Consider the following 25,252-nt stretch of genomic DNA (forward strand, 5'->3'; position numbering starts at 1 on the left):
ATAGAATATGTGTCTTCCACAGCATGCTGGCAGGGGGTAGTTTGTTGCTTTCTAATGACTTCCAATACTAATGTTTAGAAGTGCCTGGAATGTATTTATCCGATTTAAACAAAAGGTTCAGCTGAGTTTTCCCCCGGAAGGGCACATCTGCATTTCCTTTGGTCCCCTATTGCATCCTGTGAGTGAACTGCAGTAGATTAAAGTAGTAAGGAAGTGAAGGAAAGGTATGTGCTACTATGGAGGGGGCAATAAAGAAAACGTGTTGCTTTCCCCATCATGTGCAAGCACAGATTTGACTTAAAGGGGTTGTAAAGGTTTGTTTTTTATTTTCTAAATAGGTTCCTTTAAGCTAGTGCATTGTTGGTTCACTTACCTTTTCCTTCGATTTCCCTTCTAATTTTTTTTTTCTTTGTCTGAATTTCTCACTTCCTGTTTCTCCTCAGTAAGCTTGCCCCATCATCCGAATGGTGGTTAGTTAGGCAGAACAGCTTACTGAGGAGGAACAGGAAATTAGAAATTCAGAAAAAGAAAACAAAGAAAAAAATAGGGAAATCGAAGGAAAAGTTAAGTGAACAAACAATGCACTAGCTTAACGGAACCTATTTAGAAAATAAAAAACTAACCTTTACAACCCCTTTGGGTAAACAACTGAAAAACATATATGTTTACTGATTTATGGGCAAGAGTAGTTGTCATTTTGATCAGCTGTTCTTGTGACACTCACACCACTGCTAAACAGTCTGCTCCTATCTGGATTAGCATTTTCGCTTCCTAGGTCAGTTCCCTGCTCACTGTGTATCTGTGACATTTGAAGACATGAAGTTGTTCAGAAAATACCTTGTGAACGCAAAGAAGCATTGGCGCTTACATGATTACAGGGGCATGCAGCCAATAACTTCTATGAGGGGCACGGGAAAATGCCAGTAATTTTACGCTGGGCATATTTTATGCAACCTGCAGATGTCCATGTGCATGTTGCTCCTGTCACAATCTAATGGGACAAAGATCATGTAGGAATCTGAACTGCTCGGTCATCTATGCAGTGTGGACATTTTTTGGAAGGTAAAACATTAAACCTATATGTATATAGTTTACAAAGTGCAAGAATGTAGATTGATAGTTTCTACGGGATGTGGTGCCCTTGATGCCTTGACACCTTTTTACTATATGTATATACAGGGCTTTTTTTTCTCAAACAATAGGTGCTGGAACTTAACCACAGCCCCAAAAAACTGGCCCCTACACACACACCCCAAATCACATCAACTAGTGGGTGTGGTCAGTCACATTTCACGAAAAGAGTAGGAGGGTCTTAAAGGGGCATTTAGGCTTCATTTCCATGGACGTTTTTACAGCCACTTTTTACAGCTTAAAAATTCCTGTCCATGTTTTTTTTTTTTTTTTTTTTGTGTTTTTGTGCGTTTTTTGAGCGTCTGGCGTTTTTACAGCTCTAAGGCTGGAGCTTCAGAACGCACTGGTCCTGTTTTTTTTTGCAGCTTAAAAACGGCTCAGCATCTACAGCTCAAAAACGTCTACTCAATTTGACTAAGATACAAAACCAAGAGCAAAAAAAGTGACGATTTGATTAGGCTTCCTTTTTTTTGTAGGAACATGAAAATTATTAATTTAATTGATCACTGTTAGCAATAATTGTCTTCAGTTGTAATAAATCAGCCCTTGCAGCCCAGCAAAAATACCAGTGATCTCTGGGCCTTGGCTTTATCCAGGCTTGTCTGCAGGGCCTGCATTGACAAGCTTCTACACTTGAATAAAGTGTTTATGAACTGTATTCAGTTATATGCCACCCAAGGCCACATTTCAGTTATTTTTACAAAGACCACACATCTTTGTGACAATATCATTTATAAAATAAATATGTTATAGTACATATAATAACATTAAAATACATTTAATTTTGTGCTTGTAAGGTTATAGAGAAATAAAGCCTTGTACACACGATAGGTTAACCAGAGGACAACGGTCTGATGGACCGTTTTCATCGGTCAAAACCAATCGTGTGTGGGCCCCATAGGTTATTTAACCTTCGGTTAAAAAAAAGCCAACTTGCTTTAAAATGTAACCGATGGATTGGTAACCGATAGGTCAAAACCGATCGTTAGTAGGCACAACCATCGGTTAAAAATCCACGCATGCTCAGAATCAAGTCGACGCATGCTTGGAAGCATTGAACTTTTTTTCAGCACGTCGTTGTGTTTTACGTCACCGCGTTCTGACACGATCGTTTTTTTAACTGATGGTGTGTAGGCACGACGGACCATCAGTCAGCTTCATAGGTTAACCTACGACAACGGTCCTTCAGACCATTGTCCTCTGGTTAACCTATTGTGTGTACGAGGCCTAAGGGTCACTTTTTTCCTTTCCAAAAGGACAAGTGTATTTTAGACAAATTGACTTGTTCACCCTGCCTAGACCCCCTGATCTAAACTAGCCTCCTGCTTTCCTACCCGAGTATCTTTCTTGCCTATAGATGCATCTGCACAGGAGGATTCGCAGAGACCTCTAAGTGGCTATCTCCTGAGATTCTCCAGCTATGGCAACCTGTCCTAAAGAAGTCTATCAGGAATCACCCTGCAGGTCAGCTGCTGGAAAAATTGCAACTTCAAGATGCACAGCTACTAGCAAGCTGCAACTGCGATTTATGGTGGTGTTGGGGGATTGGTTAGTTTAGGTCAAAGTTTTAGACAAGCTGGAAAAATGCTTTTTGTCTGAGGCTAGGTTCACACTGCTGCGAATTCTTTTGCGAATTTGAGCCGTTGCGATTGCTCAAATTCGCAAGTCATTAAAATAACATTGTTTTCCATTAGTGCCGTTCACATCAATGCGTTGCGAATATAAGCTGCGGGGGAAAAAAGGGTCCTGTGCGAGTTTGATCCGTGTGCGATGAAAATTCAGCTCTATAGACTGACATTCCCTGAAATCGCTGCAAATTCGTGGCAAAAATGCAGCCGAGAAATCACGGTAAAATCGTGCGGTTTTGAATTCGCAGCAGTGTGTTTAATTCATGCTCCATGTGCTCCATGTGCACTAATCCTTTAAAATCTATACAAGCATTGTGTTTAATTAGTGCATTAAAAACTTATTTTATACAGGTGTTTGTGATACTGACCCACATAGGCACAGCACAGTAGGGTGGGGAGAACCTGCACCGCTGGTGGGAACTTTACTGAAAACACATGCTTCAAACACAGCCTTTTCATACTCCAATGAAAACTTTGCAGTGGTCTCTCTGTTAATGCAGTATATGTTACCCTCAAATAAAGCACATCTAAAGGGAATTTTGCTGCCCGGAAAGGTTGTTGTGTATTCAGACCACATCTTGCCCATTGTGTTGTATTTCAGAATATTAACAGAAGAGTCCTTATGCATGTCAAATCGATAAAGGATGTTGCCAACTGCTACCATGTCACAGGAACGGCCCTTACTGGCATTAAAAGGGCATTCTACCCACTGATCATGAGCAGGGCTGTACTTTAATAGCCGATAAAATAAATGTCCTCCTGAGATATAAATTTCTCCACCGCATGCTGCTGCTTCGTGAGCCACAGCAAACGTGCCCTTAGGAAGAGGCGCTACAAAGGTCCATTTGTTTGATCTCGGGTCATATTTCTCTACCGTATGCAAGCACTCCCCTCCAATGGCATAAAGGTAGCCATCCAATGGGATCAGCTTCAGTTGGGACCTCCCTTCATTCATTGGGGACAGTTGGGTCCAGATATCAGTAAGAGGATTATAGCAAAATAATTTATCAGAGCATGTTAAACCTTCAGTGGTCTCTTGGAGTCCTCCTGCAATGAACAAATAGTTGTGCATTGAGCAAATACTACACCCCTTAAGACAAGCCTCTTCTGGGATGTTAGTCACATGTTTCCACTTGTTTGTTTTATTATCTAGCGAGTAAAGATGAGTTGTATGCTCAGCTTTTTCCACTGGACACGGGATATATTTATTTAAGCAAAATATGCTCTTCGTTTCCACCACACAAAGTGAAAATTTGCCCCTCATTCGTAGTTGAAGAATTCTTTCTCTTTCTAAGCCAGTTAATTGACCATAAACAGCTGAGTTTTTAAGTACATTGAGGTAATTGTCGCTAATTACTGTATAAGCTGCTTTAAGAAGTTCCTGCACTCTGTTTTTTCTGGCTAATTTTAATAATTCTAGACAATTTCCCAATGTCAGATGAAACCTTATAGCCTCCCCAGTACTCTGCAGACTTTTTGGGATGCGAATGAAACTTCCTCTGGCTACTTCTTCCACTGGTCCATTCTCAGACGGCAGTTTGGATGAGTAATACTCTGTCAGCAAGCATAACATACTTTGAGCTTTGGTTTTTAAAGTGGGTTCTTGATAGGAATGTCCAGAAAGGATGTTGTCACAACTCTTAGCCATTAATGGCTTTTTCTTTACCATTCTCCATTTTGATTGGTATTCAGGTAAAATAAGTTCTGGATTTTCTGCTATAGTGGACATAATTTTTTCTCTGGAATCAGCTCTCTTTTCAAGACACAAATTTGTTACATTATTATCTGTCAAAAGCATATTTTGATCTTGTGTAGAACTTAAATTAGAATCACAACACATTGGGTCATTTTGCTTGTCCTTTGCAAGATGTTTTGTGCAGGAACTGAAGGTGTCACCCACACTAGAGGGTTGCTCGTCCCTGTCTATACTAAAACATTCTTGGAAACCATAATTTTCTCCATTTGTATTATGTTGTGCTATTTGTACAGTATTATTTTTTTTCATCATCGAAGGTAAAGAAACATTACTGTCCTTGAAAAAAGTTGTATTTTCCCAATTAGACTCTGTAGTAAGAAACACAGTGTTCAGCAGACTGGAACAAGGTTCAGATGCCAATGACATATTGTCTTTACTGCAATGATCTTCTTGTATTTTTGAAGAATCATTTTTTTCATTTTCATCTGTAACCTCATGATTGATATCTAGATATCCATTTGTAATGACATTACTGCCTTCCTGATGTTCGGCTGTACATGTGTGCCAATTTTGGTCATTTATTGATTTTACACCAGAAATAAACTCACATTCATTCATCACTTTTGAACTGATTGTTCCAATTGACGTAGATTCATTCATATTATTCTCAAATGTAGTCATTACATATGCTGCATTGTTGGTTGTACAGTATAACCCAATACTTTCCTTATTATCATCATCAATATCCTCATGTTTTTTTTCGGATTTAAGATTTGTTGATAAATACTTAGCAACCCCAATGTTCTTTAAAACAATAGACATTTCTTCTGCATAGAACTGATGTTTATATTGCTTTCCTAGAATATTAAAGGATGCATTAGGGTCCTCTAAATCCAAGGGATACATCACGGCAGTTTGTGCAGAATTATTATATAGAGTGTTGGCCCTCCATTTTTCTGACATTGGTAGGATTTCTTTATTGTTGGGATAACAATAAGTGTTGTCTGTCATGTTTTCTTCCTTTGGATTTATTGTGCCACACTGTGATGTTCCTTGAAAACTTTCCTGAGCTTCATATCTACCAGTGTTCGCATCCATGGGTGTAACAAACTGTCGGGAGTTACTTTCTTTATTAGGCATAATTTTTTCTAGTGAAGGGACACTATTTTTAATGTCATTGTCATCATCATTTGTGTTCTGTACTGCATCTTCAATGCAAAGTTTCAGATCCTCATTTGGTATTTTACAGTCGGTCAAATTAAGTTTCTCTCCCTCATCTGATTGGTAAATGTTTGTATCTTGAGAGTCCATTTTATTCTGCAGTGTTGCATGTTGTTTAATATCTTTACAGACGCCATCAACTGAAATGACATTTGCATTTGCTGCACACAAGGCATTTTGGACATGTGAAAGCATTTCTGTACAACGAAAGGTTTCATTTTCAACTGCAGAATTTTCAGTGACTTGTGCAGCAATGTCAGATATCACAGGGACACTATGACAATTAGGAATGCGTATATCAGTTCTAATACTCATCTCTGTTTCAGAAGCAAATGGATTACAAAGTACTTTGACTATCTTTTCCTCGCTGATTCCTGTACTAGTGACCAATATACTATCTTCATTATTATCATCAATAACCAGATTGTCTATATTGTATTTCAGCTGTTCTGGAGTTATATATTTTATTACATTTATTTCCGAATCACAGTTTTTTTCATTTGATCTATTGACCAAATTCTGTCCACCACAACCTATGCTGACAGTACTGTGCTGTACAAATGACTCAGCAACAGGAATATCCTGGCCACTCAGCTTGTATTGACTTCCTGAGCACCTTGTATTCAAGTCATCATTATACTTACCATCGCTTGAACGTGTTCCAAAGCTGTGCTCAAGCTCCTGATTGCTTGCTGAACTTTCAAAGAGCAAACTATCACATTTGTGTGTCAGACAGCCAGAAAACATTTGATCCTCTGTAGCATTAGTTGAACTGCCCCATGTTGTTGCATTAAGAACTGAAGCATTGCAGCCATCCTCTGTTTGAATGAAGTCACTATTTGCTGGAGATGCGGCCACCATATTTAACTTGCAGGCAACTGATGTTATCTGATTTGTTCTCTTAGGAGAAATAGCACAATATAAGTTGATCTGTTGACCATTTTCTTTTTCAGAGGTGGTGCTTTGAGAAATACAAGATGTTTCTGTTGGACCTCTGTAGTACCCAAAGTCATGACAATCCTCTAGTAAAAGATTTGCCTTTTTTCCATCCCCATCACTGACCTCTAGTGGGTTTGTATTCTTTACGTGGACTCCATCAAATATAAGGCCACCATCACACGTTGTCTGTTCATCTTGAATTGTTAAACATAGGTTGTTCTTCAGGTCTGCTTCACTACTTTCAGTCTTTTCCTCCTTAGTGTCATGTGAAATAAACCATTTAATAACCACTGCTGTAGCAGCCGCCAATGCCAATGTCCCCAAGGCACGAACAAGCGTTGGGATATCCTGGCTTGACACAGAGTCTTTTTCACTCATAACTGTAGATATGAGTATTGCAAGAGGCAAGACTGATGAGTTCTCCAGACAATCCTTATTTCTGTAAGTTCAGAACTTAGAAATCAAACCTTGGATGCCATTCACAGGTCATTCCATTTGTTAGTTCTGTTGGAAAAAAAATATCTTCATTGTCACAGAACTCTGCTGACTGTTGCCTCTTGTTGCTTGCAGCGCATCTCTGTTAATATACAGTATCTCTCAGTTAAGCCTCTCAGTTGCTGGCTGCACGCCACTGGTAATGTGATCGAGAGAACAGCTTACTTAAGGTAGATCTTTGCATACACCTCCATCGCTTCCATGACAAGCAGATTGTATAGTTTATGTTTTTGATTAAATAATAAGGCTTTATGTGCAACAAAAGAACCATTCTGTAGCACTGAACTGCATAAATTGCAGCTTTCATTAATAGCTCATACTGTACATTCTACAGCAATGTATGACTCAGAATTATATTTTATTTTTAGTGCCATGAAAAGTACACTCATACATTAGGTTATGCAATGAATTTGTGCTTGTATTATTGGATAAGATCAAATTAATATAAAGCAGCAAAAATATTTTGTTAAAGTAACTTGTCACATCAGCACAATTCAAAAACTAGATGAGAAGTTACCTCTAGTTAAAACTTCATGTCAAAATCACCGGAAAATCTAAAGATACAGGTATCCTATATTATATGCCTATACTACACCTATACTTTTCCTTTAAGGCTTCATTTCCACTGACGTTTTTACAGCCACTTTTCTGAGCGTTTTTTACAGCTTAAAAACGCCTGTCCATGTTATTCTATGGCATCATGCCCACATGAGTTTTTGAGCTTCAAATGGCATAGGCATTTTTGAGCTGTAAAAAAAACGCAGGACCAGGGCGTTCTGAAGCTCCAGAGTAGAGCTGTAAAAACGCCAGTGGAAATTAAGCCTAAAAGTCAAACTTGGCCTCATCCTCTCACCTCCCAAGGATCCATACTGGTCCTTTAGTGTAAAGAATAGCCTCAATAACCAATAGACTCGGGGGGAGAACTCAGAGACAGTCTAATCTGTATTTTATCAAGTCAAAATTTGTTTTTAACCACAGTTATGTCCCTGAATCTACTCATCATTTTGACATGTTGTTTAAACTAAAAGTAACTTCTGTTTAAGCATTTTTCATTTTATCTTTAATTTGAATTTACGTTAAAGTAAATCATCTTAATTTTTTTTGCCCAGGTTTTGACAGGTTTTTGGTGAAGAAAAAAACAACAACAATGGCCCGGATTCACAAAGCACTTACGCCGACGTATCTTGAGATACGTCGCGTAAGTGTAACTATGCGCCGTCGTATCTGTGCACCGTGCCCACAATCTGAAATACGCCTAAAAATAGGCTTCCTATGACCGACGTAACTTGCCTACGCCGTTGTATCGTTGGCGCATATTTACGCTGGGTGCATTTACCACTCCCATTGATTTTCTATGCACATATGCAAATGAGGGAGATACGCCGATTCACGAACGTACTTGCGCTCTGCGCATAATATATGCGGTTTGCGTAGGTCGTACGTCCGGCGTAAAGTTATTCCCCATATAGGAGGCGCAACTCATGCAAAGGTATGGACCAGGGAACACAAGCCGTCGTATTTTATGTCGTTTACGTAGTACGTGAATATGGCTAGGCGAAGGTTACGTTCACGTCGTAGATAGTGATTCAACGTATCTTCGGCTGATGTTTCAATGTGATTCTGAGCATGCGCACAGGGATGCGGCCACGGGACGGCACATGCGCCGTTCATTTTAAGTACTTCTATGGCGCTTGGCCCATCATTTGCATGGGGTCACGCCTCATTAGCATGGCTCACGCCCACTTCCACCTACGCTGGCTTACGCCGAGGAAACCCAGCGTATATTTAAGAGCGAGTGGGAGCAATTGCTTTGTGAATCCAGTGCTTGCCTCTGTGTGCTGCGCCGTCGTAGCGTCAAAGAGATACGCTACCGTGGCATAAATATGCGCCGATGTATGTGAATCCGGGCTAATATTGGTAGAATAGGGCAGGCCTTGAATGCCTGTCAGGTATTGACTGATCTGTAGTATCTCAGAAGGGAGACTATCCTCCACCACTTGCATAGTCACAACAGGCTAAGAGATCAACTGAAAGCTCAATTGCTGCTGTCACTTCCTATTTGAAAATTATACATACCTGTGGCTAATAAAGTGTGAACAGTGCATAGACATACAAAGGCTTATTTATTAAATGAGCTGAACATTTTTTCTCAAAAAATTGTAAAGATAGTCACTTTAATTGTGCAATTATGTGAATTATCTGTTTGTATAATAAAGTGACTATTCACACAACTTATTGAGTGGAGATTTTCATCTCCTTTAGTAAAGCACAGTCTCACAGTATCAAACACACTCAAGTGGAATTTCTGTTGTAATATATGGGGAACTAGGATGGAGTGAACCTTGGCTTGATCGTGGGCCTAATTGTTATCAGTTTATGACCCATCAAGGTATCCATTTTACCCAACTGAAAAATGTGAGAAGTTGGCTTTTGACATCTGAATAGTTATTATGGACAATGAAGATACTGGTTCTTTACTTCTGTTTTAAAGCAGAACTAACCCCTCTTGGCCATCTTGGCCTCTGTTTGATCCTTAACTGCCGTAATGCTGCACATGTGATCATTTATGATCATTTGATGGTTTGACAGTTTGGTTGAGAGCACAATTAATGTGACAATTACATTTCTGGCACGTGCCAAGGATGTTACTGTTCTTTGAAACTGTGTTTAGTTCTGCTTTAATGCCAAAAGGCCAAATGAAGCACAATTTGCGGCAGGAAGGAAACTGCAAGCCACTGAGGACAACATTATTTGGTAATCAACAGTGTCAGCATTACTGTACATCACTTTTTTAACTGTATTATTGGGCAATTATTGAGGTAAATTTCGCAGATGGGCATTATGCAGGGCATCTCAAGTTGTGTGCCTACAGGCTTCAGCAATGGAAATCTGGCCCTGGTCATAAATTATTGTTTTATGACAAAGCAAATCTTGATGTGTGTTTCATTGCTTGCTATGAATAAACCGATTTTTGTCCATGCTTTGTAGCAATCGGAGTGTTTTTTTAAACCCCAAAAAACATCTTTCGCCTTCATAATGACAGAACATGTGAAAAAGACTTCAGCAGCAAGATCTCTGAGCCACACTAAGGCCTTGTACACACTGCCAGACATGTCCGATGAAAATGGTCCGCGGACCGTTTTCATCGGACATGTCTGCTGGGATGTTTTGGTCTGATGTGTGTACACACCATCAGACCAAGATCCCCGCGGACAGAGAACGCGGTGACGTATACGACACCGACATTCTCTGACGCGGAAGTTCAATGCTTCCACGCATGCGTCAAATCAATTTGACGTATGCGCGGGATTTCGGGCCGCTGGTTATACGTCATAACCAGCGGACATGTCCGATGAGTCATACTGGCCATCGGACATGTCCGACGGACATGGTTCCAGCGGACAAGTTTCTTAGCATGCTAAGAAACTTTTGTCCGCTGGAAACCTGTCCGCTAGCCCAGGAATCCGGTCCGGTAGGCCCTACACACGGTCGGACATGTCCGTGGAAACTGGTCCGCGGACCAGTTTCAGCAGACATGTTCGGTCGTGTGTACGAGGCCTCAGAGTTCCCAATTCATGCTCCGTTATTGTATTTGCGTGGCATTCTCATTCCCTTGCTGATAATTTTCTTTAGTTTTAGATTATGGAAAAAGCATGAGGAATGCAAAAATTCCTTGTGCACACGATCGGAATTTCCGATGAAAAAAGTCAGACGGAATTTTGTCATCGGATATTCCGACCGTGTGTGGGCCCCATCGGACTTTTTTCATCGGAGTTTAGAAATAGAACATGTTTTATTTTTTTAACGATGGGAAAAATCCTATCAGAAATTCTGATCATCTGTGTGGAACTCTGACGGAGAAAAAAACACTGATGCTCAGAATCAAGTCGACGCATGCTCAGAAGCATTAAACTAGTGTTTTACCTCACCACGCTTTGGACGGTCGGAATTTGGTCTGACAGTGTGGAATGCAAGACAGCTTGAACGGAATTCGGACGGAAAATTCCATCGGATTTTAACCCATCGGAAATTCCGATCGTGTGTACAGGGCATACGAAATTTAGATGACCAGTTTTAGTACAGAGTCAATGTATCAATGTTAAGTGGAAAAATCCTTTAAAAGTCAGTAATTACAGTATATCTAAAGCCAAAACATTACAGTATTTTTGATTTAGTAGAGAAGGTAGAAAACCTCTTGTTTTTTTCCCATCTGAGTCTTATTAGATGGATCTCCCCTCCTGTCCTGTAGACCCAACAGGATTTGATAAAATATTTTTTACAGTGTGAGGGTTATCCCTTCTTAGCAGTCATGGGAACAAGTGTATCCACTGGAAGATTTCCCCTCTAAACTTGTTCTACTAGCAACTCTAGCAAGAATTTTTTTTTAATGCCCTGTACACACGATCGGTTCGTCTGATGAAAACGGACCAATGGACCGTTTTCATTGGGCGAACCGATCGTGTGTGGGCCCCATCGTTTTTTTTCCCATCGGTGAAAAAAAATAGAACCTGTTTTAAATGTTTCTTATGGTTCAAAAAACGATCATCTGTGGGGAAATCCATTGGTCAAAAATCCATGCATGTTTAGAATCAAGTTGACGCATGCTCGGAAGCATTGAACTTCATTTTTCTTAGCACGTCGTAGTGTTTTACGTCACCGCGTTGGACACGATCGGATTTTTAACCGATGGTGTGTAGGCAAGACTGATGAAAGTCAGCTTCATCGGATATCTGATGAAAAAATCTATCGGTTTAGATTCCATCAGATATCTGATCGTGTGTACAGAGCATTACTTTCATTCGTGGTGACATTGATGACCAGGACAATTAAACAGGACACTCCAAAGACATGCTGGTAGGTAAATTGCATCTTGTCCAAATTGGCCCAGTATATATATGTATATCTGTGTGTATGACTGTGTGTCCCAAGCGTGTCACGATCCTACGGGGTAAAATGACCGCATAAAAACCCAACATGAGTTATATCTTACCACTCATTTCAAATCTAAAAAAAGTTTTACCTTTAGCTGTACTTTAAAGCTAAACTCCAGAAAAATGGAAGGCTACCCCTGCAGCAGGACTTTCCCCCACCCGATCTTCAGAGGTTAAATGTAAATTTTTGGCCCAGGTACCATTAAAAATCACTTTTACTTGCCTTATCACCTACTCCAGCAGGCTCCACCTTCCACGTTACCTGTCCCCTGCAGCCTCTTCTCTATGGTGATCTCTCAAAGTTGCAGCTCCAACATCGTCACGTACAATGCAGGACCAGTGATCCTGCATTGTAGATGAGAACGCAGAGGTCCCGCTCACAACCTGGAGGGTTGAAGTTGAACAAAGAAGGAGAACGTTGGCTACAGAGGGAGTAAGAAATAAGGTAAGTAAAAGTGTTTTTCGATGGTACACTAGACAAAAACAAGTATTTAACCCTTGACGTGCAAGGATAGCCCTATTGCAAAGGTAGTTTTTCCCAGAATTCTGCCAAAATTTACAGCCTCATATTTATGCAGAGAATACATTATATTTCAAAAAAATATTTCTGGTATGTATTATGTGTTTTGCATACTGCATTTCTCCTCTGTGATTGCTGTTATATGTAAAATAGAGAACACTTCTGCAGAATAGATAGAACACACAGTCTACCTTAAGAGCAGCACCTTCCTATTCAAATGTACACGTACACAGGTATATCATTACCGAGTCACAGGCTGCTCTGTGTCATGTTACCATTGTTTATCTCTCAAGTGTAATGCCCAGGGGAAAGAGATGTAGACTATGACCATCCAGAGAGGAGGATGAGAGTTTTCATAGTTAAATATACAGACATTTCACTGTAGAATCTAGTAGCATTTTAATAATTATTTCTTGTTGATTATTAAAATAAATACATTTATATTACCTAGAAACATTGTGTGACATGATATCTGTAGTTGTTTTGCATGTGCTGAAAATATCATAATCCTTAGTCACAAAGGAGATATGTTGCTAGACTACAGACCTCAAATAACCCAGTATTGTTATTTCTTAAAGGTAAACATTACATTGGCTATCTGTTAGGCCGCGTACACACGGTCGGTTCATCCGATGAGAGCGGTCCTAAGGACCGTTTTCATCGGTTAACCGATGAAGCAGACTGATGACCTGCACACCATCGGTTAAAAAATCGTGTCAGAACGCGATGACGTAAAACACAACGACGTGCTGAAAAAAAATAAGTTCAATGCTTCCAAGCATGCGTCGACTTGATTCTGAGCATGCGTGGATTTCTAACCGATGGTCGTGCAAACTAACGATAGGTTTTGTCCTATCGATTAGGAATCCATCGGTTAAATTTAAAGCAAGTTGGCTTTTTTTTAAACTGATGGTTAAATAACCTATGGGGCCCACACACGATCGGTTTTGACCGATGAAAACGGTCCATCAGACCGTTGTCCTCTGTTTAACCTATCGTGTGTACGAGGCCTTAGGCAGGCTTGAAACACATTGCTGGCCTGTATACAATTTTTGGGTGGTTTCTAGGCAATTTGCCAAGACACCCCTGAAGACACCTGGTTGAAAAAGGCTGTACATAATCATTAGGAAAAAAAACAGGAGCCCATTTTTTTGTTGTTCCACATCTATTGATTTTATTGCAAAGGCATCGAGGGGTTGTGTTTGACTTGTGCATTAAACAAACATGCCAGTAATGTATCTGTGAACCAAGGTCAGTGTATGGCCTATGATGTCATCAGACGTGCAATGGCTAGGAGAGGAGGTTTTTGTGTTTTTTGTGTTACATTTAACCATTCTTTCCTTTAAGCAAGATTTAAATTTGCTGCAGCAACTGTACTATATTCATCAATAAAAATAATTTGTATGTCTTGTATATAATTTCCGAGCAGAAGATGTCTGTATTAAGATTTGCTTAGTAGTAAATGTGTAATAACAGACTGTCTTCCTGTCTGCTTATAGTCCACATAAATGCAGTTGTTTTCTGGCTGTAATAACAAGTTAAGGATTCCACTGGTAGTACCACTGGGTACAAAGTTTACAGTGTAGAAATCAGGAGCAGGCAAGCTGAGCAGTAAAGTTGTAGTCCATCTCCCTCCTAGGTATTAGGCAATTGCAGAATTTTCTGAATTAGTTCTGGTAAGTGGCCACTTTGAATATTCACATTCCCTCTGCTCACAACCTGCCAAAGAGGAACACACCTAATGAGTTAAAAAAAGAACACATCATTGACAACTCTATATTTTTCTTGTATGAATAGGCAAATCTACCAGACCTAACATTTCCATGCTAGTGGCTAAGATTACTCATCATAAAATGAACACATGCACTAGTAAAGGTAGTCATTGTACCCATGGCGTTTCATCCCATCCAGGAGGTAATCAATTTCAGCACAAACACAGAACAAGTGGAATACAACTAAATGGTTTGCATGCAGGCATGTTGCAGATACAGCCTGAACCTTGTCACCCCAGATGTTTTGGAACTACATTTCCCATGATGCTCATGCACTCTGCAGTGTAGTTGAGCATCATGGGAAATGCAGTTCCAAAACATCTGGGGTGCCAAGGTTCGCCATCACTGGCCTAAGCACTATCTCAGATAATAAAATGTCATAAAAAACATTTGTCGCTTTTCAAATTTGTTTTTAAATATAACCCAGTACATAAGCATTTAACCACTTGACGTTAATTAACAGCCTTCCAGAATCATGCTCCCGTGCGCCCCCTGGGGGCGTGCACACGGGAGTGTCCGTGACCTGGACCCGGCGCATCACGGATCATGGTAAATCGCCGCTGATATCGGCAGTTTACCAAGTGATCGCTCCGTCCAATGACGGAGCGATTACTTGTAAACAAACCGGCGTCATGTGATGATGCCGGTTCCTGCCTCCCCTCTCTGTACTGATCGATACAGTGTGAGAGGAGAGGCGAGAGAGCGGAGGCAGCAGCAGTGCTGTGGGCTGGATCTGTGACAATTGCAGTCACAGATCCAGCCATCCATCCCTGTGCAGTACTCTGCAATACCCCCTGTGCAATACTCTGCAATACCCCTGTGTAATACCCCTGTGCAATACCCCTGTGCAATACCCCTGTGCAATACCCCTGTGCAATACTCCTGTGCAATACCCCTGTGCAATACCCCTGTGCAATACTCTGAAATACCATGCCAATACTCTGCAATACTTCGCAATACTCTTCAATACTCTGCAATATCCTGCAATACTCTGCAATACCCCGCAATACTCTGCAATACCCTGCAATACTCTGCAATACTACACAATACCACGGAATACTCTTCAATATGCCCCCCCCCCCCTGCTTCTACTGACTCAACACTACGATCGAAGCCAGAATTGTTTTTTTTTTATTTTTTTCTTATTTCAGGCTTCCCAGCCTAGAGGTGAGATGTGGGGCTTATTGACCCCACATCTCACTGTAAAGAGGACCTGTCATGCTATATTCCTACTACAAGGGATGTTTACATTCCTCATAATTGGAATAAAAGTGATCAATTTTTTTTTTTTTGCAGGAAAACGTGTCAAACTAAAATAAATAAAAGTAAAATGAACAATAAAATATATATATATTTTAAAGCGCCCCTGCCCCCGGTAGCTCACACGCAGAAGCGAACGCATACGCAAGTCCCGCCCACATGTGAAAACGGTGTTCAAACCACACATGTGAGGTATCTCTGCGAACGTTAGAGCGAGAGCAATAATTTTGCCCCTAGACCTTCTCTGTTACTAAAAACATATAACCAGTAAAAATATTTAAAGCGTCGCCAAAGGGGATTTTTAAGTAGCGAAGTTTGGCGCCATTCCACGAGCGTGTGCAATTTTGAAGGGTGACATGTTAGGTATCTATTTACTCGGCATAACTTCATCTTTCACACTATGCAAAAACATTGGGCTAACTTTACTGATTTTCTTTTTTTTAAGCACAAATCTGTTTTTGTTTTGTAAAAAATACGTTAGAAAAATTGCTGCGCAAATACAATGCAAGATAAGTTGCAACGACCACCATTGTATTCTCTAAGGTCTTTGCAAAAAAAAACATATATAATGTTTTGGGGTTCCATGTAATTTTCTAGCAAATAAATGATGATTTTTACATGTAGGAGAGAAACGTCATAATTGGCCTGGGTGCTCCAGAACGCCTGATGGTGCTCCCTGCATGTTGGGACTCTCTATGTGGCCACGCTGTGTAAAAGTCTCACACATGTGGTATCGCCATACTCGGGAGGAATAGCAGAATGTGTTTTGGGGTATAATGTGTGCTATGCATATGCTGTGTGTGAGAAATAACGCTAATATGAAAATTTTGTGAAAAAAAAAATCTTGATTTTGCAAAGAATTGTGGGAAAAAATTACAACTTAAAAAAACTCACCATGCCTCTTTCTAAATACCTTGGAATGTCTTCTTTCCAAAAAGGTGTCATTTGGGGGGTATTTGTACTTTTCTGGCATGTTAGGGTCTCAAGAAATGAGATAGGCCGTCAGTACTTCAGGTGTGATCAATTTTCAGATATTGACACCATAGCTTGTGGACTCTATAACGTTCACAAAGACCAAATAATATACACAAATTTGTACTTATTTTTACCAAAGATATGTAGCAGTATAAATTTTGTCCAAAATTTATAAAGAAAAAATACTAATTTGCTAAATTTTTTTAACAGAAACGAAGAAAAATTCATTTTTTTACAGAATTTTCAGTTTTTTTCTCTTATAGCGCAAAAAATAAAAAACCCAACGGTGATTAAATACCACCAAAATAAAGCTCTATTTGTGTGAAAAAAAGGACGAAAATTTCATTTGGGTACAGTGTTGTATGACTGAGTAATTGTCATTCAAAATGTGAGAGCACCGAAAGCTGAAAATTGGTCTGTTATTAAGGGGGTTTAAGTGCCCAGTGGTCAAGTGGTTAATATATTAGGCTCTCTTTTTTCTAGCAGATCCCTGGAAATAACAGGTGGGGAGATGAATGCTAGTCTATCCTGCTTTTATTCTGGGCTGATACCCAGTGATGACTCTTGTATCCCTTTCCCAGTGCACAGAAGCAAGGCATACACCATAATCCCCTTTCATCCCCCTACTCATTAGGAAGAACTAAACGCATCACGCTCAATTACTGGGCCGCAAGCTAGCCATAAGCAGCACATTACTTATCAGCAAGGTCACATTTCTGTGTAGTTATGGGATGTGACTCAAGATGAGAGGACTTTCAGATGTGGAACAGAAGTACTCAAAGTGTCATGTTGCAAATTGTCAGTTACATTTCTGTGTATAATTAAAAAAATCCAGACTGCCGCCCTGCCTGTCAGTGCTATCATACTGGGTCCTTATTGTCCCTGTGCACTTTTACATTTTTGTTGGCTAAATAGTATCCTTGTATTTCATCCCTGAGGACTCATACACCTAACCCTGACAGACAGAACACTGGTCCAATGTGTTCTGTCTGTCACAGGTGCCAGGTCTGTAGGTGGGGCTGGGTGTGACTGCGAGTGGACGGCAATTCAAATCCACCCTCTGTGATCCGGCCAACTTACCTCTTCCTCCCCTCTCTCTTCCCCCAGAGGTGATCGCTGGGAGAACAGCTCCCATTCAACCCTGCTTGCCAAGCTGCTGCATCCCCCCCCCACTCAGAGGCAGCCCATGCTTGCCAGAAACCATTTTCCACTCACAAAATGCGAGTAGGCGAGTGGAAAATTTGAGGGCTATATATATTTTTTTTTGGAAAGCTGAGTTAAATTTTACCTGCCACGCCCAGGCCAGATTACTGACAGACCTGTTTAATCAAGAAATAACATATATAGAGGCTGTCTAACAAAGTGAAGCATGCTAACAGATCACAAAAAGCCGCACATCATGCTACAATCTAAAAAAAAAAATCAAGAATAGATTAGAAACAAACATATATTGGTCTAGGTAGGGGTTTAAAGCCATTTCCAAGGCTTTGGAACTCCAGTGAACCACGGAGACAGCCATTATCCACAAATGGAGATAACTTGGAACAGTGGTGAACATTGCCAGGAGTGGTCGGCCTACAAAAATTCCTCCAAGAGCATGAGGACGACTCATCCAGGAGGTCATAAAAAGAACCCAGAACATCTAAAGAATTGCAGGCTTCATTTGCCTCAGGTGAGATCGGTGTTCATGATTCAACAATAAGAAAGAGACTGGGCAAAAATGGATTCCATGGGAGAGTTCCAAGGCCAAAGCCACTGCTGACCAAAAAGAACACAATGTATCATCTCACACTTACCATAATTGATGGAACCATGAATTCTCAGCTCTACTTGAAAATCCTAAAGGAGAATGTCCGGCCATCAGTTCATGACCTCAAGCTCAAGTGCACTTGGGTTATACAGCAGGACAATGATCCGATTCACAATAGCAAGTCCACCTCCAAATGGTTAATAAAAATAAAATGTAGGTTTTGGAGTGGCCTAGTTTAAGCCCGGAACTTAAATCCAATTGAGATGCTGTATCATGAGCTTACACAGGCTGTTCATGCTGGAAAACCCTCCAATGTGGCTGAATTAAAACAATTCTGTAAAGAAGAGTGGGCCAAAATTGCTCTACAGCAATGTGAAAGACTCATTGCCAGTTATCACAAACGCTTGATTGCAGTTGTTGCCACAACCAGTCATTAGGTTTAGGGGGCAATTACCTTTTCACATAAAGCCAGGCAGGTTTGGACAGCTTTTTTGCCTTAGTTATATGATGGACTCCCAGAGTTATCCGACTGCGGTGTAGCCGTCATTCGGCTATGGCCCGGTTGGCAACTGGTTAATAAACTGGTTAATAAACGGACACCAGAGTGTTTCACTGATTTTCTGGTAATGCAATCTCGCTATGTCTTGTGAGATTACAGAACCATGAGGCGCTCTCCATAGTTCGAAGTGTTTGTAGATCGCTTCACTCCTCAAAAGGAGAAGCGATCTACACCAATTCATAAACAGGCACTCAGAGGAGAGCGATCTCCTCTGAGAATGGCGGAGAACTCGGCAGCGGTTGTTTACGGTTCTTGAAAAACAAACACCTATTTAATAAATTTGAGTTTAAAAAACGACCTATTTGATGCACAAAATTATGACAGACATACTTTTGTTGGATTTTGGTGTCACTTCAGAAACTGCAGAAGGAGCAGTTAAAATTTGTGTCAGGAAAGAAAAGTAAAAGAAATCCAGTGGGCCAACTAAGCCCACTAACATGTTCTAGCAGCTGACTTATCAGTTTTTCTTTACTTTACCTCTATAACCCTGGTATAAGTTTTAGCTTGTACTGAGTGCAGGTGATTAACAGTAAAATGACAGTCTGGTCTTCATGTTTAATGAAATCTGATATATTTCCTAATCCCTGGCATGAATTGGCTGGAGGTACAGAAGCAACTGCACATATTGTAACTGTAACTGACCTTCTCACTTACATGATGGTCGATGGAGTCACTCGGGTTACACAGCATTGCTTTTCTCAACCACTGGCACAGGTTTCTCAGCTGTGCTTTCAGCCGGCTACACAGCAAACAGAAAACAGTGTTATAGTAACGTCCTAAATGAACAGCTCAATAATGTCTCTGGCAATAAAGTAACAACATTCACAAGATAACAGGTGCACATATTGAAGCTTTAATGCAGAAATGACTCACTCTATATGGCAATATTATAATTATAACAACCTCCTATCCTGTCATCATCAATTTCTAAAGTACTGTATATACTCGAATATAAGCCGAGGCACCTAATTTTACCACAAAAAACGTATTGACTCGAGTATAAGCCTAGGGTGTCCATCTGCATGCCCCACTGTGCCTCACTGTGTCCATGTGCATGCCTCACTGTGCCCATGCCTCACTGTGCCCATGCCTCACTGTGTCCATGCCTCACTGTGTCCATGCCTCACTGTGCCCATGCCTCACTGTGTCCATGACTAGACTGATGTTTAACATGGGAGTCTATGGAAGGGGTGCCCAGCTTTGAAAAATCGGTGCTCCCCAGCCGTAGGTCCCCCAAACAACAAACTTTGCACACTTGTAGAGGAAAAATGGGGCTACACGTGTCCAAATTCCGGGTCCAGGGGACCTACGACCGGCCAGTACCGGGTCCCCAAAATCACCATAGAAATGACCGTTTAACATGGGAGTCTATGGAAGGGGGGCCCGGCTTTGAAAAATCGGTGCTCCCCGGCCAACAAACTTTGCACACTTGTAGAGGAAGAGTGGGGCCGGTATCAAGTCCCCAAAGTCCGGGAGATGAGGCGCAAAAAGGTGACTCGAGTATAAGCCGATGGGGGCATTTTCAGCACAAAAAAATGTGCTGAAAAACTCGGCTTATACTCGAGTATATACGGTAATCAGGATTCTGTTTTATAAAATATTTGCATCTACAGGTTTATATAATGTTTTAAGGGCAAGGATAATACACACTACATAGTAATTGATAGTAAATAATCCCATTTAACTTTTAGAGTAGTCAGCAATGGGTTACTCCATGGTAAAAATACACTTTTCATCATGATTAAATAGGCATTCTTTTAAGTATCACATTATGCATCATATATTCAGATTTGGCATTTAGCATAAGGTAAGATTGTTGCCTCAGGAGAACCTAAATCTGTCACTGCTAGTGTTTTTTACGTGTACATGCAGTATAAGCAGGGGCGTACCTAGAGCATTTGGCACCTGGGGCGGATCCAATATCTGGCACCCCCCCCCCCCCCACGTTAAAATGTAAAAACACCCCACTGTGCCCCCTGCATACCTCTGCATCCTTCAATATCTTTTTGTTACTACTGTGTACCCCTCTCCACAACTGCACCTCTGGACCACTTTACATTGCACAGCCCCCTGCATCACTGGACCCCTTTACATTACACAGCCCCCTGCATCACTGGATCCCTTTACATTACACAGCCCCCTGCATCACTGGACCCCTTTACATTACACAGCACACTGCATCACTGGACCCCTTTACATTACACAGCCCCCTGCATCACTGGACCCCTTTACATTACACAGCACCCTGCATCACTGGATCCCTTTAAAATTACACAGTACCCTGCATCACTGGACCCCTTTAAAATTACACAGCACCCTGTATCACTGGACCCCTTTACATCTCACAGCCCCCTGCACCACTGGACCCCTTTACATTACACAGCCGCCTGCACCTCTGCACCCCTTTACATCACATAGCCCCCTGCACCTCTGGACCCTTTTACACTACACAGCCCTCTGCACCCCTTTACATTACACAGCACCCTGCACCTCTGGACCCTTTTACATTACAAAGCCACCTGCATCACTGGCCCCCTTTACATCTCATAGCCCCCTGCACCTCTGGACCCTTTTACATTACACAACACCCTGCATCACTGCACCCCTTTTACATTACACAGCCACCTGCACCTCTGGTCATGTCAGCTAAAAAAAAAAAAAAAAAAAAAATTTTTTTTTTTTAAATCGGGATGGTGTCACCCCTCTAGTGGGTGTCACCCGGTGCGGCCCGCACCCCCTGCACCCTCCTAGCAACGCCACTGAGTATAAGTCTCCAATCCCACTTGTGAATCGGGCAGTTTAGGATTTGATGAGCTATCAGCCTCCCATTGCTTTCAGTGGGGCTTCTGCCTGCAGCTTACTGCGGGGTTGTCCGCATTTGATTGCATATGGCCCCATTTGTAAGCTTGAATGGAATTGCTTCTAGCATACCTATTTGTTAGGCTGTTTTGACCAGGGAAAACTGTAACGCTTTTTGGTAGTGTGGGAGCTTTCCAATTTTCTTCAGCACCTTTACATTTGTATTTGTCTGTCACACTGAAGGGCTGCATTACTAACTAATGGGGAAGAGCGAATGTGACTGGGTTAAGTATGCAGGGAATTTAACAAACTCAGACTGAAGTGCGAAAATTCTTATCGTATTTTGAACCCCGTGAAGTTTGTGGGTGGCAAATCATGATAATGAATTCTGCCCATTTTCAAGGCTATGTAATATGTAAGAGACCGTCTGAAACGGGCATTGGTGGAGCTGGGCGTGTGGAAAACATATACCTATGTAAAAGGAAAAATATATTTTAGCAGGCATTAGAGGGAGAAGATGAGGCAGAAGATTTTTTCACTGAAATTATTTTAGAATATATCTTTATTGAATGCACCATTATTGCACATATTGATTCATTGGCATTTTTGTGTGTAGTTTAATTTAATGTATGTGCACTCTTCTCCCCTTTTACATTTATCTTGAACTTTCGTATTTAAGTTTTCAGAGCTGCAGCACACATCCTTTTTTGTATACAGAATTGAAACAAACACTAGAGTACGGTATATATATTTTTATAGACAATAGCCACAGATATTGTACAGTGGCTGGATGGTATGTAAGCAGCTTGGTTGGGGAGCAATGAAACAGGTAGACATTATACATTAACATTATAGTGTATTTTTAAGAGAAAATATTAACAACAAATGTACAGTGCCTGGACAGTGCCACTCTAAATGGCAGCAGGCATTAGTTGCCTTCTTGAGACAAAAGCTACACTATAACCACCCAGAAGTCTGCCATTCTGAGCCCCACTTTTCCTCTTTGCACTGCAACCCATCCGATAAAATGTAATAGACATTTCCTGGCTGGGGTGACCTCAGAGTGGGAGATTTGAGCCACTATTTTAATTTTTGTTTTGTTTTATATATGCCTTTTTTCTTTATTATTTGACCAAGTTTTGTGCACTTCAAATCCTTCAATATAATTTAGTAGAAAGTTCCTAACTCTTTTCTTCCTGCTCCTACTCAAGAGCACATAGCAACCAATTTATCTTACAGTGTTGCTAATATATTCTTGGAGAACAGGTAGCAGCAAAAATTAACCACTTAAGGACTGGCTCATGTACATATACGTCTGCACTTTAAAGATGGATATCTCGGTAACGGCAGCAGCTGCTGCCACAACTGAGATATCCATCTTTTCAGCAGCCGGTCCTGTAAACGATAATGTGGTCTCTGCAGCGGATTCGACGCAAGATGACCGTTATCGGGGGAGAGGGCCCCCCACTGCTCTCCGACGCTTACCGCTTACCGGAGCCGTCGGTAGCGGTGGAGGCGATCAGGACCTGTCAGTGGCTGGGTATGGATACGAGTGAGGGCAAGATGGCCCCCACCCGTCTCCATACCATAGCAGGGCGGAAGCTACCTCAAAACCTCACTTCTGCCCATACGCCTTAAAGGGACGTTTTTTTTATTGCATTTAAGTCCAAACATGAGATCTGAGGTCTTTTTGACCCCAGATCTCATATTTAAGACGGCCTGTCATGCTTTTTTCTATTACAAGGGATGTTTACATTTCTTGTAATAGGAATAAAAGTGACCCAATAAAAAAAAAAACTGTTTTAAAATCATTAAAATAAAGTAAAATAAATAAGAAAAAAAATGTTTTAAAGGGCCCCGTCCCGACGAGCTCACGCGCAGAAGCAAACGCATACATGAGCAGCGCCGCATATGAAAATGGTGTTCAAACCACACAAGTGAGGTATCTTCGCAATAGTTAGAGCAAGAGAAATAATTCTAGCCCTACACCTTCTCTGTAACTCAAAACATGCAACCTGTAGAATTTTTAAAACGTCGCCTATGGAGATTTTTAAGGGTAAAAGTTTGACGTCATTCCATGAGCTGGCACAATTTTGAAGCGTGACATGTTGGGTATCAATTTACTCAGCATAACCTAATCTTTCACAGTATAAAAACAAATGGGCTAACTTTACTGTTGTCTTATCTTTTTATTCAAAAAAGTGTATTTTTTCCAAAGAAGTGCGCTTGTAAGACTGCTGCGTGAATACGGTGTGACAAAAAGTATTGCAATGACAGCCATTTTGTTCTCTAGGGTGTTAGAAAAAAATGTATAATGTTTGGGGGTTCTAAGTAATTTTCTAGCAAAAAAAAATAGTTTTTAACTTGTAAACACCAAGTCTGAAAAACAGGCTCGGTCCTTAAGTGGTTAAGCATACAATCCTACTACCATAAGTTGAGTGACGTTTCCAAAATCAGGGTTTTTGTGGAAATTATTTAAATTTAGTTTCCTTTGCCCAGAGTTTTGTTTTCATGGCTTTTGCAAGGTACATTTGTTGCTGACATAAGCAAAGCTGCTCATTGTTTACAGCATGTCACCCCGAAATGGTGGTATAAAGTTAGGTGCATCATAGCACCACATGCACATGGAGGTAGTAGTTTATTCTAAAAATGTATGTAGATATTAAACATTTTTAATAATATTTTAATAATATTTTATTATATCATGTTTTTCCTTTTGGTGGTAGTACCATCTTGCCGCCCTCAGACATATCACATTACCTCAGAGAGTTTCCCATTGACACGAGACTGTAAAACTTTCAATAAATTGGTACATTGTCATCCAGTAAACTAAATCTACCTGTAGGTATAAATCGGCAGTAACCTAGTTTGGAGTTTTTAGTTTCACTGAATGGTTGTTGTTTTCTTTCTATGGGTACCACTGGTCTACTATATACTAAACTAAAAAAATAACTGAAGGTTGTTCACAGGGTTAACTTTATCAAAGGATAACTGGATGAAAATTTAGAGTTCTTTACAGACCTTTGTTGTTTCCTTGCCCCCCGGTGTTGGAGCATTTGCCTGATTAGGGCGACGACGATAATTGTATGGTCTTCTGAAACCACGACGGTTCTGTTGTTCTAGAGCCCCTGTCTCAAGTTGGTTTTCTTTATTTTCATTTTCTCCAGTAGGTAGAGAAGATCTGGGTTGAGACACAGGTCTGTGGCAAATATACAATAATGTTGGTGTATTATAGATGTCAATAAGGTCTTAATCAGAAGACTCAGAACATTATTTCATATGGGACAGACTTACCGGCGATACCTTCCTCGGTAGTTGGTAGGTTGGCGAATTGGTTGCTGGGGCTGAGCTGCTTCAGGAGCATCATCTTTTATTTCTTCATCTCCTCCCTGAATTAAGTAGAGATATCCTAGTGAGCAATTGTGGAGTATGGTATACATTAAGTCTAGTTCAAGCTGTAATATATTGGTCAGCAATAATCCCCTTTATTCATTATTTGTGTTAAAGAAAATCATAGCAAGAATCCTAATATTCAAACTAAAGTTATTAGAATTGTGCATGAATTTTATGCTCACC

The 25,252-nt window shown here is 40.7% G+C and overlaps 2 protein-coding genes across 4 annotated transcripts in view; both read right to left on the minus strand.

Moving 5' to 3' along the window:
• Positions 1 to 3,040: 3,040 nt before the first annotated feature.
• On the minus strand, positions 3,041 to 8,258 carry LOC120947037. The gene has a single exon (XM_040361972.1). It carries the CDS (start codon positions 6,991 to 6,993, stop codon positions 3,103 to 3,105), a length of 3,891 nt encoding a protein of 1,296 aa, XP_040217906.1. The 5' UTR covers positions 6,994 to 8,258; the 3' UTR covers positions 3,041 to 3,102.
• Positions 8,259 to 13,707: 5,449 nt separating this feature from the next.
• The window catches only part of YBX3 (Y-box binding protein 3), a 28,561-nt gene continuing 17,016 nt past the window's right edge, over positions 13,708 to 25,252 (minus strand). Inside the window, exons 6-9 of one of the 3 annotated variants that reach the window (XM_040361974.1) lie at positions 24,971 to 25,065; positions 24,698 to 24,875; positions 19,532 to 19,616; positions 13,708 to 14,280 (exon numbers count right to left, since the gene is read on the minus strand). In XM_040361974.1, the coding sequence (XP_040217908.1) occupies positions 19,557 to 19,616; positions 24,698 to 24,875; positions 24,971 to 25,065 (333 nt within the window). In that variant the 3' untranslated portion in view covers positions 13,708 to 14,280; positions 19,532 to 19,556. Of the gene's footprint in view, positions 14,300 to 19,519; positions 19,617 to 24,697; positions 24,876 to 24,970; positions 25,066 to 25,252 lie in introns of all 3 variants that reach the window. The other 2 variants (XM_040361973.1, XM_040361975.1) reach the window with 2 other exon arrangements.

Source organism: Rana temporaria, chromosome 8, assembly GCF_905171775.1.
Source record: "Rana temporaria chromosome 8, aRanTem1.1, whole genome shotgun sequence".
NCBI classification, from domain to species: Eukaryota; Metazoa; Chordata; class Amphibia; order Anura; family Ranidae; genus Rana; species Rana temporaria.